Genomic DNA, 18,441 nt, shown 5'->3' with positions numbered 1-18,441 from the left:
CCAGTCCTCCATTGTATCCTTCGATCCTGCCACGTGCAGGAGAGCGCTGCGTAGTACATGTAGCGTGGCACGTATCGATTTTCTATCCGCTGGTAGCATGGCTGTGGACTAAGACGCATCGGGGGCGCCTATACACAGTGCACACAGTGCAATAGAACGGTCAGCTGCAGTGTCGATAGAATCAATATTAAAAAAAAAAAGTGGCAGATCGTATAGACGAATTTGATCAAATCTACAGGCTCTCGACGCCGACCATGTAGCGGGGTCATGCTTTGGCCCCCAAACTCTCTTTCTTTTTATAATAAATGTTTTTCACCACCATCTGGCCATTGCGTTCACAGTCGCTATTCGGAGCGTTTTCTGATGAACATTGTACTTCAAGAGCATTCGCCGTTATAGATTGAAATATGGCCAACACAGGTGAAATTCTCGCCAATTCCCTGTTAACCTTTTCCTGCTCGGAACCGGGGGTCGTCGCCTGTATCGCTTGAACACTGTCTGTTTAAAGACGGTTTAGCAGCGTGTGCGCTTTGGAAGAAAAGCGCTCTTACAAACTTGTCCTTTGCACGCTCGTAGTAACAACGCGCAAGGACTGTATACATACACGACCACATCAATGACCTGTAAAGAACGAGACGTTGAGCACGGTTAACGCGCCCAACGTGGTGCATGCAGCATCTCGAAGCCCCATGAAAGTAGTGCTTTCCGCGATCTTCAGTGCCTGCTCGCCTGTGTGCGTCTCAACCGCTGCCACCTCTCCTATTTAGAAAGAGATTCTTTATTTGGGAAAATTAGGTGAATAGTGGGGGTAAGTGACGCAGTAACTGTCTCTCAGGCGAGGACACCAACCTCTCCTATTTACCTGCCATTCGAGGAAGCTTTCAGCGTCTTCTGGTCAAGAAGATCTTCTGGCAGAGGATATTCGAGTTCGGGTAAAAGAAATCAAGTTTAATGGCGTTCATTGATACGGTCGCAAATCGGGAGTAAAGTAAGGGGTTGAGGAAAATAAATACTTATATGGGGTAATAGAAAAAATAGTATAAGTGAGAAAAAAATCTACACCATAATATACACATTAAACTTATATATGCTACGCCGGAGCCCGAAATATGCATGACACAGTGCGAGACTTGTGAAAAGGAGTCATGGTTTCAGCCTCCAGGATGCACATTAGGAAACTGTAGGTGCAGGGAGAGATAGAGGATAATCAAAAGGCTGCTAGAAAACTATATAGCTTTAGGTGCGCATGAAAAGTGATGGAGGCATGGGGAAAGCTTTAAAAGTGCGGGAGGACCAGGGAAAAATGTTCTCCGAAAATCATGAGGAATATGAAGTAAAAGAAATAGGTGACTATGAACAGCCGCGAGCTGTTCATAGTTGGCGGTACATAGCTGGCGGTAGGGAGGTCTTGTAATGCATGTTAGAAATGTGTGTTCTAAAGAGAGATGTATGTTTGAGGAAAAGATGTGTTTAGTGAGCCCTTGGCGAGGAAGTCTTTGTGTACTTCGGTTGTACTCCTGGCACATTTTATTTTCTAGATATCTGAGGGCGTGAATCGACGGACCTCGCAGAAAGCTCATGAATCGTATACTGCGAACGCCGTTGCACCTTAGGAGAAGCAGGCCGCAGTGCAGGAGCACAAATGTTGCCAGCACCGCGGCATGATCGACACTGCTGACATAGCTTCGCACTTTAACATACAACATATACATGAGACACACGAGATCAGTTAGACAGGACATTGCATGCCGGCATTCGCCAGCATCTAATAATGCCAGTCGCTTTCTTCTTGCGTCCCTAACGCATTGGGTACCGGTTAGTACGCTCGACTGTTATGATTGTTGGTTCAAAACCTAGGTGGTTTTGGTGGGGGCTAAATGCAAGAACACCCGTTTATACACTTCGATTTAGGTGCACGCTGAAGAACCCAGGGTGGTCAAAATTAATCTGGAGCCACCCCAGCTGGGGCGTGTCTCGTAACCATATTGTGGTTTTCCCGCGTTAAACCCCAGAAATTAATTAAATCTCGCCGCGCCGAGAACATCCAGTCAACCTAGTTCTGCGGCATGCTTTGCAAACATCTCGCTCGGTTTGCGCACCGCATTCCGACTTCCTGCAGCCTGCGTAGAGCTCCCCTCTTTTCTCGCGGTGCCCTCAGCCCCGCACAGCCGCCGCAAATAGCCCCTTTAACCCCGTACCTGTGCAATGCGAAAGACACGCGGCATATGAACGCGCCGTTTCCGTTCGGCCGACCGCCCGTATATAGCGTAGTTTGAACAGTATTGTTTAAACCCTAAACAAATGCAAATCATATGCGAATATACTAGTGTAATGATCTAATAGATTAGCATAAAGGTGAGCTGACAGTCACACTCTGATGTCGAAGTCCAATATGCTGCAGAGGCATGGAGATGGACCACGCGGATTTTTTTCAACTGCCGTAATTAGGGCTTATATGTATATAGCACGCGTCGCGATATGATGTGCAAGTAAAGACCGCATCTTGCTCCTCACTAGAAGAGGCGAAATAACGTTGATACCAGAAACTCACCCGGATTCCATGCCACTCTCGAAACCGGTAGACGCCAGTCTTATTTGGTGTATATGCGCATTTACGTAGATGCATCCATTAATTAGTGTGCCGTGAGACGATGTTACATTAAAGGAGCACTGACACAAAATTTCGAAGGCGAGATAATGAGTGAAATAGATGTATGTGGAGCCGTACACAACGTCTACGAAATATCAAGGGCCAATATAGCCTAGAACATATTTAAAATCACTTTTAAAGTGCATGCCGCGCGACTGAGCGAGATGCGAGCGCTTCGCGACGCCGACATCAACGCGGCGGATGTGTAAACAAACGACGTCACGAGTTTGTGTTGGCTGGTGGCTGGTTGTGCCCTTGCGCTTGTGCCACTTGTGCCGTGCTACCTGCTATTTCTTTCTCCGTGCCTGCGGCTTTGCGTGTGCTAGTTGTGTTCTCTTCCGCTGTTCGCTCGTCGTGCCCGTTGGCAGATGTTATGGCCCGCTCACGCTAGCGGCAAGCCTGCCGCAACGGCGCGGTGCCGCAGAACGTCGGCCGTCGGCGCACGCGCGAGAGCTGTCCAACTTGCACGGCAAGCTTCGCCGGCATTCGCGCCTCCGAAAAACATGGCAGCACCGCAGCACTGCCAAAAGCGGTTGTCTATAGTGTACTATACGGTTGTCGTCCACTTCGAATCTATCAAATGGCTGCCGTGCGCTCTGTAACGTGTAAGTTCCGAACTGATGCTTCCATTTGCTTTAGATTCATGTCCTTAAGCTTCGACAGCAATGTATTCGTCCCGATTCGGCGCCGTTTTTGAGAGCCATAGTCAAATAATCGATGCTGTGTTGAAACACTACTCCAGAGTTATTGGATGTTCGAACAAATATTTCCGACTTATAACCAAACACGAATATTTCAGAAAAACAATTTTCGAATATCAAATTGAATACCGAATATTTTCGCGCTTCTAAACAAAGTGGAATTCGATATCCTGTGAAAGCTACGTAGCAAGAAAAAAAAGAAAAAAATTATATATATATATATATATATATATATATATGAGCAAATTAAAGGTTGTCTTGCCAGTGCACCATGGTAACCACAGTAATGAAGCCTCTGGTTGCGAGGACTCGTATCGATCGTGCACTTATGTCGGCCGAGATTCGCCCTGTGATGACGCAGTCTCCGAGATCGGCCCAGTTTTTTTTTTTTTTTTGCTTCTATTACAGTGTCTGTGTTATCAGCTGCATTTACTCGGCGAGAGACGGACGCCAGACTCGCGGGAAAAAGGCAGAGAATTAAGTACACGCGGGCCGCATTGGTATCTCCGTAAGCTCCATAAAATTACATAACATTTCCTTTAGATGACCTCCAACGCTAACATTTACTTTTTGATACAGTCTAATATGCAAACCTTCAGTTTTTGCGATATAGTCCAAAACAACACGTGATATCAAGTTATCGTGTCATGTCTCCGAAATGTGCATCCGAAATATCATGCCCAAAGACATGTCTTCAAGGTCGCAGCGCGTACACAGCGCATGCGCTTTTTAAAACTTGTCATGTTCGCTGCGGGTGCGGTCAGCAAAAATAAAAAGTGGAGAGAACACCTCGAAACACCTTCGACAGACTTCTCCAGCAATACATTTGTAATAAAAACGGCGCTCGCGAACACGCGAGGAGCGCGTGCTTCGATAGATCGTAGTCAAGCACGTATATACTCCAATACACGCACGTATATACTACAATACATATAATACACCTGCAGGGATTGTATTCTAGACGTTGTCAAATTCGTCATCTTGCACCTGCAGCTTTTCCGAGGCTCAAAGGGCACTCTTGGCAGCGCCCAGAATACCACTCCTGGTGACCTTGCGCACCGAGCTCAACCGCACGAGTTCGCGATCATCGCATGATTATGCCTTTCTGACCTTGCAGAGCGAATACTCGGAGACCACGGTGTACTCGCAGAAGGTACTGATGCCCATAAAGTGGTAGATGCGGTGACCCTGGCACATGAACCGTGCTGTGCCATCCGGCATCAAGCCTCGGTCCTGGGTCGTCCTGGGTCAGAGAAAGCCGTGCGCACGACGAATCCTTTAGCACCACTGCGATATATTTTTGCTTAGAAGTGTTGAATACTGGGCGAATACGTGTACGTAGCTTAATTAAAAGATATGTTTTGGCTTGGAATCAGTATATGAGCTCAACTTGAACCGCACGAACGAATCAAGGAGCATACAAAAGTAATTTGCGACACAATCTCCGGCTTACTTCCGATTGAGCTGAGTGACTCGGCGATGTCGCCCTGTGATTGTGCGTCAGCTGCGATCCACGATGAAAGATCTTCCGCCGTCCTCTGAAGAGCACGTTGGGGTGCGTACTTGTACCCACTATGTGCGCATTACAGATTTTATAGTTTAAAAGTTATTTCATCATCTTCATGTTCATATACCCTGCGTGACTACGTTCGCGACCACGTTACCTCCTTGCTCCAACTGCTTCGTGTCGGCAAATACGAAGAATCTCGCTCTAACTCAACGACATCAAAAGGAACAGGCGCAGTCTCTGTGTGTAGTCTTTTCGTTGTCGTCGTGTTCGCGCAAAACTTATTTCCTCTCGTGCATCAACTATGGCCATGTGTTTTTTGTACTGCAAGTCACATTCTCTCCTTCGTAGCGCATTTTCCCGGCGGGGAGCACGTGTAGTAGGTAAAGGTACGAGCGCAAAACTTATTTCCTCTCGTGCATCAACTATGGCCATGTGTTTTTTGTACTGCAAGTCACATTCGCTCCTTCGTAGCGCATTTTCCCGGCGGGGAGCACGTGTAGTAGGTAAAGGTACGAATACACTTGCGGCGCGGCACTTTGCCGCGCGCCGCTCACCGCTCGCGAGACGCCGCTTTTCTCTCTTTCTCCCGTGGAGCGTCAACGTTTCTCTGCAGCCAGCCGAATCGCTCCCTTTCCGGCTGCCGCGCAAGCAAGCCACCAATCAGCGCCTGGTTTTTCTCCTCGTCCTCCTCACCTGGCGGTCGTCATAGCAGCCGGACATTGTTCCCTCCCTCGCCTCCCCTCTCCGTCGGTCGAGAGGAGGCGCTGGTCGGGGTGAAGTGGTGAAGCTGCGAGCCGGCAGCGAGCCGGCGGGCGCGCGCCTCGAGATCTCCCCCGTTGTCACGTGACTCTCGCGATGGGAATGTGGACAGCGTGCCGCTGGCGCTGCTTGCCGAGCGGAGGCGCCACGGGCGGGACGCCGCCGCGGCATGCTTTCCGCCAGTGTGCACGTCTCTGATTGGATCCAAAACTATGCACAATTTTCGCATTATCCTGCATCTGTATTGTTCAGTTCAACAGCAGGATTGTCTCAAGCGGTAAGGTGTTTTGCTGCTGATTCTGCCGGCGTCGGCTGCATCGAGAACACTACTTAAAGGGGCCCTGCAACACATTTCCAAGTAATCATCGAATGGCTTCATTAAAGGTGTTTATCGACTCACGAATCAACTGCCGCAAAATTTCCTAAAATCCATCAAGTAGGAGCGGAGTTACAGGGATTTGTCGCACGCCCTATGCGCGCGCTCTCTCCTTTCGTACCAGCGAGCGCGCCGAATGCTACGCAGGAGGCGTATGACAAGGCAGCAAGAAGCTACGTCCGTTCGTCAGTGCGCGTCATGACCTTGAGCACTTTCTTTTCTTTTTTTTTTCTTCGAACGCGCGGCTTGTGAGATTGCGAGCGAGCGCGCGGGCACGTCGCGGCATCCCGTGGAGGCCGCGGTAACTATGCAGCTCACGAGTCTCAAATCAGCCAATGGCCGTGGACTTTGTGTTCATGGCGCGGTCATTTGGGTTTACGGCATCATTTGTCGAGAGAAAAACGAGCGATTTCTAGCTGACTTTGAGAATTAATTGTAAATTCCAGGCCACGTGCCGCGCTATAATGTTTGGCTCACATGTTCTCCGGAGCCTCGACTACAGATCTGCAGCGCGCTTCCTGACCATGCTGAAAAAAGTGTTGCAGGGCCCCTTTAAAAGCGTCGTGCCGTGTTAGAACTTAGTAGCTCGTACCAGGGCAGTGAAAATGAAGCGCAGCAATAAAACAACGCACCTGATCTTCGAACACAAGTTCGTACGCGGGTTCTTGCAGTAGCGGCACTCCTTGCACTGGGGCGTGGACAGGGGGATCACGTGATCTCCTGCATTGCAATTCATCGGGAGTACAAGAAATATGGTTGATCCCTCCGTCATAGGAATCGCTAAAACACGAAAATGAAATGTGTCTTTACAAAAGTAGTTCAATGTTCATTCTACATTAATAAATAAGGGCTTGCACACCGTTTTGTGTGGACCCACCTTCGTTGATCCTATAGTGACACATCTCCATCCCGACGACTAACGTCAATGATCATGGTTCAACTTTTGGGGTAGCTGAAGTTGTTAACATAATCCGGGACACAGCGTATGGTGAAACCCGCGCAAAGATGGCATCAACAAGCGCATAATCACTAGTACTCAATATGCGCTCATGGAAAGCGTCGTCATCTGAGGAGAGAAATGGCAAGATGTGCGCCAGCAATGGGTAACCTCAAAGCATAATATATATATATATATATTGAAAGACGCAGGAAGACTTCACCAGGCAGGGCCAGCAGCAGCGTTTATTCCGTGATGTCTGCCTCGGCTCAGAACAGCAACCAACCAACCCAATGGCGATGATCATGGTTATGTACAAGTGAGAACGATGAAGTACGATAAATGTGCTTACACTAATTTCTCCCCGTCTTCGAAGCGGCCAGCCTGGCCGCAACTCAAAGATCAGCCGAACGAGTAATGAAAGGCTTCATGCGTGACACGTGAACAATTTCTGTGCTGCGACGACGGTGGTCAGTGACGGACTGAAGCGGGGTGACGAGATAGTTCACTGGGGAAGTTCGTCGTAGAACGGTGTATGGGCCAACGTACCGGTGAAGAAATTTCTCGCAGAGCCCTGACGCTCGAGTCGGGGTCCATAGTAAGACCTTATCTCCGGAATGAAATGTCACGTCGCGTCTTTTGCTATCGCAGCGACGTTTTCGTTCTTCTTGAGTGGCTTCCGTGTTGCGCCGAGCAATTTCACGGCATTGCGCGACTCGAGCTGCGAACTCTTCTGGTAGAGAAGTACTGGACGGAGCTGGACCAAAGAAGAATGCCGTGTCGAAGACTGAGGATGCAGATCGTCCATACACAAGGAAGAAAGGGCTGTAGCCGGTAGATCTTTGTGTCGCGGTATTATATGCGAAGGTGACAAATGGCAAAATATTGTCCCAGTTTTTGTGATCCAGACGTAGGTACATGGAGATCATGTCAGAGAGCGTTCGGTGAAAGCGCTCAGTAAGACCGTTCGTCTGTGGGTGGTACGTAGAAGTGGTTTTATGCGTAGTTCTACAGGCCCGTAGGACTTCCTCGGGGACGTGCGAAATGAAGGCTTTGCCCCGGTCACTCAGAAGAACGCGAGGAGCTCCATGGCGCAAGACGATGGACTGCAAGAAAAAGTCGGCGACTTCTGTAGCAGTACCGGACCGAAGAGACGCAGTCTCGGCGTATCTTGTCGAATGATCGACTGCAGTGACGATCCAACGGTGACCGTTAGACGTCAACGGCAAGGGACCATACAAGCCAATTCCGACAAATTCAAAAGGTGTTGTCGGACAGGGAAGAGGCTGCAGGCTAGATGCAACAGCTACCACGTGTTCATGACCAGGGCGCAAAACACAGTCTTCGGCGACAGCCAAGTTGAATGTCATTGAAGGCGGGGCTGACATAGCTGCATCCGATGTATCCGTGATGTGAACGACGTGTTCTTTACATGATATGACAGCGGAGGCAGAATGTAGGAAGTCCCAACCCAGGATAAGTTCATGAACGCACGTGCGTAGCACAATCATCTCGATGTGGTGACGTATGCCGTCGATGAAAACGCGAGCCGTACACTGTCCATCAGGTTGGATGAGTACGTTATTTGCGCCACGCAACACAGGTCCTACATAAGGTGTTCTGACTTTACGGAGCCGCGAGCACAAGTCACTACGTGTAACAGAAGTAGCGGCACCGGTATCAACAAGCGCTTGCACAGGAACACCTTCAATAGTCACTGACAACAGGTTAGCCGGGGAAACGGGAGGCATTTTTGATGATCGACGGGACGCAGTTTTCCCTCCAAAAACTGCAATCCTTAGTTTTCCGAATGTTGTTCAAGAGTGCGGGAGAGGGGGCGAAGCGGCGATGCCGAGCGGCGGTAGGGTGATGGAGAGCGTCGTCTGGAGGAGCGGTAGTCCTGATGTTGACGCGGGGACGCTGGAGGAGACGGAGACCGGTACTGCGTGAATGAGTAGGAGTCTGGACCACAATGATCGGGTCTTCGAAACCGGTCCCGCTCGAACTCAGCATAGCCTCGTCGTTCATCCTGCTGGCGGCGACGAGATATGTGGCCTCGGATACCGCAGTAAAAACAAACAGGACGGGACGGATGCCACTGAGGAGACGATGGGTGGAGCAGGTACCGCATCTCGCACAGAAGCCAAATGGCCACAAGTAATGTCAGCAGGCCCAGATGTGACCGCAGCAGGCGGGATTGCAGATATAGCGGCATATGTGGGCAGTGTTTGAGCAACTGATGCTGTCGGTGTCGTCAGGGAGGCCACATCAGCGTATGTGGGCAGCGGGCGTGCTGGTGGAGCGACCGGCGCTGTCGGTGTTGTCATGGCCGCCAACTCCTGCTTCACAAGATTCCGCAGGTCGAACGGTGCGGGTGGAGTTGAGACGGCAGTGGACCGCTGCTGTTCCAGGTCTCGAAGTTCTTCACGGATGATGGCGCGGATAAGAGCTTTCAAATCAGAGGGAGGCATAAGGCGAGGATCGCTGTCTTGTTGAAGGCGGAGGGACTGCAATTGGTCAAGGCGTTGGCATGTGGAAATGATGTCTTCAACCGTAGTTGGATTGTTAACAGCCAAGGCGTTGAACGCAATCGTGCCAATTCCTTTAAGGATGTGGCGAACGCGCTCGGCCTCCGTCATATCGCTGTTCGCACGGCGACAGAGGGCCAAAACATCCTCGATATATGAAGTCTATGTCTCGTGTGCAAGTTGAACCCGCGTAGCCAGCTTCTGTTTTGCGGTTTCGGAACGACCTGACGAGCATCCGAAGATTTGTCGCAGCTTGGTGGCAAAGGTCAACCAATCGACGAAGTCAGTTTCGTGGTTGAAATACCACGTTTTGGCTACGCCGGTCAGGTAGAATGGGAGATAGCTCAATTTCTCCGCTTCGGTCCACCGATTGGCTGAACCCACACTCGAGCCAGTCCTCGACGTCGTCACCGCGCAGACCAGCGAATACGGGTGGTTCGCGCTGAGGGCTGGTGACAGTGGACGAAGGGAGGGCAGCCGCAGGCATCAGCGCGGTAGCGTTAGGGCTAAGTGTTGGTTCCGTTGTCTGCATAGCTGTGGGGGTGGCCGGGCGCAAGCGGCGACCGGATCGTAGCTCCAGGTGGGACACGAACGTAGGAGGACGTCGGGATCTTGACCCACCTCCACCACTCTGCAAGACTTCACCAGGGAGGGCCAGCAGCAGCGCTTATTCCGCGATGTCTGCCTCGGCTCAGAACAGCAACCAACCAACCCAATGGCGATGATGATGGTTATGTACAAGTGAGAACGATGAAGTACGATAAATGTGCTTACAATATATATATATATATATATATATATATATATATATATATATATATATATATATATATATATACAATAGATTAATTGTTAAAGGGACACTAAAGAGAAAAAAGATGTTTTATACTATGAAATTACTCTTTCACATTTCCAAACTCACTACGCTTGCCGCGAGAAGATGTTTGGTAAGTGAGAAAACGCGCGAAAAGAAATACGATGGGTAACGCCATCTTCCAATTGCCGTTCCAAACGCCGTGACGTCATAGATTGTAACGGCATCTACGCAGTTCCTTATCAGTAGAAATGAAGTACTGTCCTGAGAGGGGGCCATAGGCTTAACATGCCAAGTTTCAGGAAATTTCGTTAACAATGTTACCAAAATACGACAAATACACTTTGAAATCCGTAACGTTACGCACAGTGATTTCGGCGCGAAATTAAAAAAAAATTATACCGCGACCTTAATTTTCTTTTCTATTCATAAACCTATGACGGTAAAGTCTAAAAAAGCACTGAAAGAAAGTGGCATTTTGGAATGGATTTTAAAAAAATAACACGGGATCTAAAGCGTTAAATATATGTGGGCTCAACGCAAACAATTCAAAACAAATGACATTAGTAGACTCACTGCATCGAGAACCTCAGGCACGACAATGCTATACTTTATTTTCACACCTTTTTGCCTAAAAAAGTTGCCAAAATACATGCGTCTTTGGCATTCCACCAGACTCCTAATGCACAACTAAACGAACGAAAATTGACTGCTACCTAAACAGACCGAGGACCTTCACGCTCAGGCGCCTCGTGAGACAATATGCTGCGCCAAAAAGCTTAGTCGAACAGGATGGTGACCCGTGGTGTGCACCGTCTCGGGAAACTGTCTTGCTGACGCCCCATCAACTGAATAATCGTAATTAAATAATTATTCGGTAAATTAATTGGAGTCTTGTAATTTCCCCGCACAGAGCACTTGTGCGGCAGTACTACACTTGACTTGCCGAGGGGGGGGGGGGGGCGAGCTCCTCCTTAAAAAAATGGAGGGGCGGGGGGCCAGGCCTCCCTGGGCCCCTCCTGACTTTAAGCCCTGGGTAACCTACACTTCTGCTCATGCACTGCACACTAACGCACAGCGCTTCAGGAACGCGAGAGGCAGAGCTCGTAGCTTGAGCCGTGAACGCGCGAAGGCATTCCGCTGCCCGCTGGCGTGTCTCTCACTGCAACAAAGCAATCACTCAAACTGTATAGAAACGAAATGAAGTGGTAATCGGGGAGCCAATCTCCACTGCGCTGGGACAACTGAAGCACGTCCCGTCGGCGCTCGTTAGTGTCATCATGCAGTACTTCACTTCACCTCTCCAAGACGGCGAGACCGCTTCACGCTAAGCAAGGTCAATGTGAATGGGAGAATGTGTGGAAGATATAAGGCGCGTTTGTAAAGGCTCATGCATGAGCGTCGGTAGCGCAGTGGGTGAAGCGCCCGGCTACTCGACACGAACCGAGAGGTCGTGGGTTCGACCCCCAGGCAATCCAAGTCAGCGAGAGCGTTTCTTCTGGTTTTTATGTGTCATCTGTTCGTGTGCATTTTACCGACGTCACATCCGTGACGGAAATGATGTTAGTGAAGTCTTGGTGGACCCTGGCATAAAACACTTTGGTGTTAAAAAACTCACCATGGTGCACACTGAGACTGAATAATAATTGACTGACGCGATCACAATGTCTTAGTGTACGAATATATACGGTACGGTTTGCCGAAGACTCAATGTCTATAGCGATCACCGGTTATTGGGACCTGTATAGTCTGTGGGACTATACGCTCAAATGTTTAAAGTGGCACTGACTTTCAGCACGCCAGGGGACGACACAGTCCCATTGCGTGAGCGTTTGATGTCGTCAGGACTCATAGGTGCACCCTTAAACAAAGGGGAGGTCCCGGTTAAGACCTTGAGGTAACTCAAAAAGAGAAGCATGCTGTCCTGCACGATTTACGATAATTGTGCTGTTGTCACCAATAAGAGGAATTCCGACCAGTTATGGTTCGCTCTCCGGACCGCAATAAGATCGCAGTACGGATTCTGCTGCATCACTTCATGTTGCGTTTCGTTTTGCCACCTTCAAATGAGACATTTTCAATGGTGGTACCACCACATCCGAAAAAGTGAACAGCCGATTTTACACTATATAGAGGGAAGGCCTTTTAGGACAACTCGGGGTCCGGAGTGGCCAAAGCGGGACGAAACCGCGTTCAACATAACAACCTCGAAGAGGTACTATAAAAGGGTACTCAGATGTGTCCCCATATACATCCTAAAGCGAAAGAAGATAATGCAATTGTACCTCGTTATAACGAAGGCTGGTGTAGCGAATTATCGGTTATAACGAAACAAATGCGAAATTTGGTTGGTCACGCTAGATTCTAGCGACAGCCGCCGCGATGTCGGCTGTAACGAAGAGATATTTGGTTCGCGCGAGGCTCAAAACTCGAAAGCATAAAAAGAAATATAAATATTTACAGGCAGTTTGCAACCACATTTTTCGAAAACGTGGTTGCGACAGTAAATATTTGACGCAGGACTCTTCGTAAAATGAACTTTGTTCTGTTGTAATTTCACCTTCACATGTTCCGGTCTATTTAGTTTGAGATGCCGCAAGGAGACAGGTAAGGATTAACTCGTTTATAGCAGGTTTAAAGCCTATGGCAATCCGTTTTTGTATCTAGGACTCTTGCGCGAGCCAGATTGCCGGTTTGCTATTGGCCGCGAGATCGAGCGGAGTCGCCGCCTGGCGGCTACTGGCTGAAGCGCGCTAGTGTGGATTGCTCCATGCGTCGTCTGCTAGCCGCGTTGTGTTTGCATGTGCGCGTACGTCATGCAGGGCCTCAAAAGGCGGTTTCTTCCGTTGCGTTGGTGCAACTTTAACCGCTCGTACGTATGCCTAACAACATGTAAAAAAGCATTTGGCCTTGATCGGCTGTATATGTACTGTAATAAGATCAGTGAGTGCACTTGTCGAGAGTGCTGTGTGTGGTCGTCCGTTCACGAGAGTCATATCAGTGTAGGTGCCGCTCTGTGGTTCAAGCGCATTGCAAAGTGCACTTGGAGTTGTCCTAAAGGTGAGAAGTATTAAATCTCATGTGAATATAGCCTTTTAGCGGCTTGGTGGTTAAAAAAAAAAAGGCTCTCATGCACCTGCGCGTTGTGGTTAGGTGTATAACTTCGGGATTGTCGTTTATAGGTTACGCGACGAGCTTTAGTTGTGTACGGTAAATATTTCTGTCAAGTCACGTCTGACACTTCGGTACTTAAATTGTCCCCTAAACAGAAAAGAAAATGGAATGACACGGAAATCGCAAAACTGAGTTGCCTTGCGCAATTATAACTTGTGGGGAAATGTATACAAAGACACCCGTGTACTTGTGAGGTAGCTTATGCCTGTCAAATTTGCGCTTTGCAAGTTCAGTGTCGGAAGTGCGTCAGGCCTCAATCTCTTCCGCGAAAACCCTTAAAAAAAAAAGAGAGCGAGCGAGAAAAATATATTCATCAAGATCAGCAGTGGCGATAAACTTGCTCGCGCATTTTCATCGTTTACGTGGCGAGTGAGGGCTCATAAAACGATACCCTTTACTATGCACCAGATCATGCATACACACTTGCCGCGTTTCGGTGCACGTACTTGCCCTGCGAAATACTGAGAACTGCTCTCGCGGCCGTGTAAACACAATGGAACATGCGCGAACTACAAAAGGGCTCGGGGACTCTCGTTTAAACAGACTCATAGCCAAGCGCGAGCAAACTTTGCATTCACAGCGCAGACGGTACTTGAATGACAAAGAATAAATTCCATGAATTAATTGTCTTCTTTCTCGATCGATTCTCGCTTAATTTTCCTGCGGAAGTGTAGGAAAATCAAAGCACAGGGAAGCTTCCCCGAGCGTTCGCTTACTGCGACCGTCTTCACGCTCGTAGTGCACAGCAGCAACAAGCATATAAATGTACACATTAGCGAAGTCATCGCTGACTACTCACCATTCTTTCTCGTCTGCGAATGCACCGTCGTCGAAGTGCTTGCTGCACACCATAGCGTAATTGGAAGGCGGCCTGCCGTTACGAAGCCTAACGAGCCACAGTCGGCGACGTTCCGCGTCGGTAGGATAAAAATGGAAGCTTATCCCTGGCTCTGTGCAGTATGTGCGTCATTGTGGCACCGAACAAAACCTCACCATCGATAACGAAGTTTTCTGCGGGTACGGAACACAAAATCCCGATGTGAAAACAGAAGCCCCGTGCACTTCTACACACACCACACGAAACCAGTATCCACACTAGCGGGTGACGGTGCTGCCACCTATAGGTCGATCTCGCCGCGAATAGCTGATTTTTGTGGATGCTTGTCACAAACGAGCGCGTCAATAAAGCGCGCGCGCGGCCACTTTCAAACGGCAGCGGGATAGCACGACGCCGACGCTCGCCCAAGAAGCGCGAGCAACGAAATAGGGATGGTAAAATCGATGAACGATTAATCGATTAAAGGTCCACAATTAATCGATTAATCATAATCGATTGGTGCCTTTCGATTAATCGAATTAATCGATTAAAACTATTCGATTAATCGATTACGGCATCCCCCACTCCCACCCCCAACCTCGCCCCTTGGCCGGTGCGCATGACTGCGAGGCGCGCTATCCTGAGACGCAGACCTTGAACGCTATCCTTAGACGCAGAAAGTTGCAAAGCCGAATACAACTACTTTTTCTGGTTCTATTTGGGATGCCGTCGATCGCGCACTTCTACGCAATTGCGTTGCACTGGAGTACGATCCGATGAACTAAACGCCTTCTCAGTTCAAGACATACTATAGTAACCCTGTAGTCGATCGCTGCACCAATCAGAACCCACTTGAGACTTGGCACAGCATGCGAACTGACCTAGATCATGTGTTTGACGTTGCAATGGAGTATTTGCCAATTCCTGCAACGTCAGTAGCATCCGAGCGCCTTTTTTCGCATGTTGGATGTGTGGCGACCCGAAGGAGGTGTCGGTTGTCGCCCGAGCATCTCGGGCAACTGACATTTCTTCGCTCAGTAGAAAAAAGCATGTGGTTCGGAGCAGCAACGCCATGAAACAAAACAAAAGGGGACTGTTGAGAAAGTAAGCAGCACGTGGATTCGCAAACTTTCAAAGGAGAAGTTTATTCTTTTCTGTAAATTTCATACGTGCCAGCGCATCGTCTTGTAGCTTATTTTGTTCGTGTTTGTTTTTTGCCGCGCTGTTTCATCGTGTTGCCGCATAAACGCATGTCTGCTTACATTTGGTAAACGAGTAGTTTTCGTCACCTGTAGTGTCAATCGCATCTTTCTTTGTATTTTATTCAACCCTCAGATTTTACTCGTTTCTTGTGTAAGTGCGGCATTGTAATATGCGCTGCTTATTTACTCACTGGTTCTTAGTGCCGTTATGTTTTACTCTTTAGCAAATAAAATATTGTTTACCAATGAAACAGAGAGAGAAACTGTATTATAAGGCAGAGAGGGTGGCCTGAGCTAGTACGCCCCTGCCTGCTACTCTGCACCGGGGAAAACGCAACGGGGCAAAAAGAGTGATGAAGTAAGATGATGGGCAGATGAATAGGTAATCCGTATACAGAATAAGATACGTTTGCTAGCGTAAAGAGGACAACGACGCTAGTAACCATCTTTTATTTGCTGTATACCAACTAGCTCAACTGTCCGTCTTATAGGGTGTATATACCATTTTCATAATTGTTGAGCTAACTTTCCTACGATGCAGTTAGCCCAATTAATGGAAGCTAGTCACTTCTTCAAACAGAGTGTTCAAGCGTGGTTTGCTTGCGCTGGGACGCGGAAAGTGTAAACTCGGCTCTCTTGACACGAACACGCATAATAGACAAACGCCAGCACGTGCAACTACGACCTCGTCTTCTCTTGAAGCACGAAAGTTGCTGCCATTAGTTGAGAGAAAATGTAGTGCAGGAATGCGCACTCGCGAATTGTGAAAAGGCGCTTATAGACCCGTTATGTAATCCGGAACTTTACGCGTCGGTTTACCGAACGTCTAGCATCCAGTGCATTACTATTGAAGAAGTGACCTTGCAGCACTTAGTAATACTGTATGGTCGCATATTTAGGGAGAAATACAGCTTTCAGCTAGAGGCCCCCGTCTTCTGCTGTGGCAAGAAAGGACAGTCGCGCAATTTATGTTGTAATGTCTGGTACACTAGATAGCGCTCACAGTTCAGGATGTACGCACAATTGAAAAGGTGTGAGTGGCGCCGTGTTACGGCAAAGATCAGGTGAAACCTGCGGAGTATACTGGCGCAGCTGCTCTTTTTTCTAGCCGGGAGGCAGAAACTCATGTCTCTCTATTTCCCGCAATATTAATTAGAACTAACAGACGATAATGCCAAGGAAAGTATAGAGAATGTTATTTGTAATAATTGGGATATCAATGTGAAGAAAGTAAAGTGGACGAAAAAATAACTTGCCGCCGGCAGGGACCGAACTTGAGACCTTCGAATAACGCGTCCGATGCTCTCCACTGAGCTACGGCGGCGGTCATACCCCGTCCACTTCATAGGGTACACATGTGCATTTAAACCTAGGAGTGTTAGTCAGCGCCGATCACAGCCATGGCGGCGAGTGTGGAACACTTTTTCTGCCTTTTGGCGTCACGTAGCAAGTGACCTTTTTTTACGAGCTGGCATCTGACCAATAATCCCTCGCATACTACCTGAAGGCACCAAGTCTGCCAGAACGAGACCCTCGCTACGAATGAGGGAAAGAAGGTGACTTTTAAGGGCTCGTTTTTCTTTGTCATACACCCTTAACCTCCCCTATACTTTCCTTCGCATTATTGTCTGTTAGTTCTAATTAATATTGTGTCTAACAAAGAAAAACGAGCCCCTAAAAGTAATTAGAAGGTCGAAGGTTCGGTCTCTTCCGGCGACAAGTTATCTTTCCGTCCACTTCACTTTCTTCAGATTTATATCCCAATTATTACAAATAACACCCCCTATACTTTTTCGTGGTAATATTGTCTCTTAGTTCTAATTAATATTGTATAACAAAGAAAAACGAGCCCCTAAATGTCATCTTCTTTCCTTCTCTTTCCCGCACTTGCCTGTACGGATGGTCTGCTTGAGGCCAGTATATTTCTGTGTAATCTCTGCATAGGTGACCTCAAGAAAAAGATCGCGTCAGTCCGCAATTGTAGTATTATGTAGGGCTTCCACAATATCTAACCGACAAACCGAGAAAAAATTACTTGCTTACTAGAGCGAGCGTCTTATTTAAGTTCTCCTCGTCTCTCTTTTACCTTTCTCGGGATTTCCTCACCCTCCGCCACACTGCATGTTTCAACTGCGACTTTCCAACCAGTGTGGTCCCCGAACGCGCCTCCGGTTTCGATGAGCTCGAGTAGGCAGGCTTCGAGAAAATGCGACCTGCTGCCGAATAGTCCAGGGATGATAGCCACAGGTGCTTGAATCCGCGACATCAACCAACGACGACGGTTCCTTGTGTCCAGTGTGCGAAAGTGTGAATTTTCGCACACTGCACACAAGGGGAAAGTGGGAATTTTGGATCGTCAGCGCGTCTAATGAAAAGATTTGGGCCCATGTTAAACACGAACGATGCCTCTCAAACAAAGAGATATCGGTTTTAAAGCACCCATTAAAAATGTCGAATAATCGATTAAAAGATTCCACAGAAAGCAATTAATCGATTAAAGGCTAAATCGATTAACGATCAACGATTAATCGATTAAAAATTTTAATCGACCATCCCTACAACGAAAAAACAAGTATCAAAAGACGCCTACACGCCACATCCCCCTCACCCACTCGAGCCAGACGCCGACAACCACATCAAACGCCCGGCAAAGCCTGGATTTTTCTAGAGGGAAAGGATGACGCAACGCCGAGCAACGCCGCCGCGAGTAGAACCGGCGAGAGAAACCTCGAACATTCCTTAGCCTTGGCTGTATTGCACGCCGAAGAACGCTCCCGGCGCTTCTAGAACCCGGAGAAGAGGAGATAAAAGCGTGCCACGACGACCAGCGAGCAGTGAGTCAGTGAGTGAGGCAGTCGGCCCGGAGATGGTGAAGTTATGCTGAGTGTGGCTCCGTCAGCCAAAGAAGACGTGTTTATGATGGTGTGCGGTCAATCGATCGTCGATCTGGAAGAATCGGATGACGACGCCGTG

General features: G+C 48.5%; 1 protein-coding gene across 1 annotated transcript in view; it reads right to left on the bottom strand.

Moving 5' to 3' along the window:
* Window positions 1-18,441, bottom strand: part of LOC119379030 (alcohol dehydrogenase class-3) — an 83,890-nt gene that overhangs the window by 57,314 nt on the left and 8,135 nt on the right. The window contains exons 4-5 of the mRNA XM_037648170.2: window positions 6,629-6,716; window positions 4,462-4,594 (exon numbers count right to left, since the gene is read on the bottom strand). Coding sequence (XP_037504098.1) covers window positions 4,462-4,594; window positions 6,629-6,716 — 221 coding nt within the window. The remainder of the gene's footprint in view (window positions 1-4,461; window positions 4,595-6,628; window positions 6,717-18,441) is intronic.

The sequence above is a fragment of the Rhipicephalus sanguineus genome, chromosome 1 (genome assembly GCF_013339695.2).
Source record: "Rhipicephalus sanguineus isolate Rsan-2018 chromosome 1, BIME_Rsan_1.4, whole genome shotgun sequence".
Taxonomy (NCBI): domain Eukaryota; kingdom Metazoa; phylum Arthropoda; class Arachnida; order Ixodida; family Ixodidae; genus Rhipicephalus; species Rhipicephalus sanguineus.
Note: the sequence above shows the minus strand (reverse complement) of the source record. Positions and strands in the feature narration are given on the sequence as shown.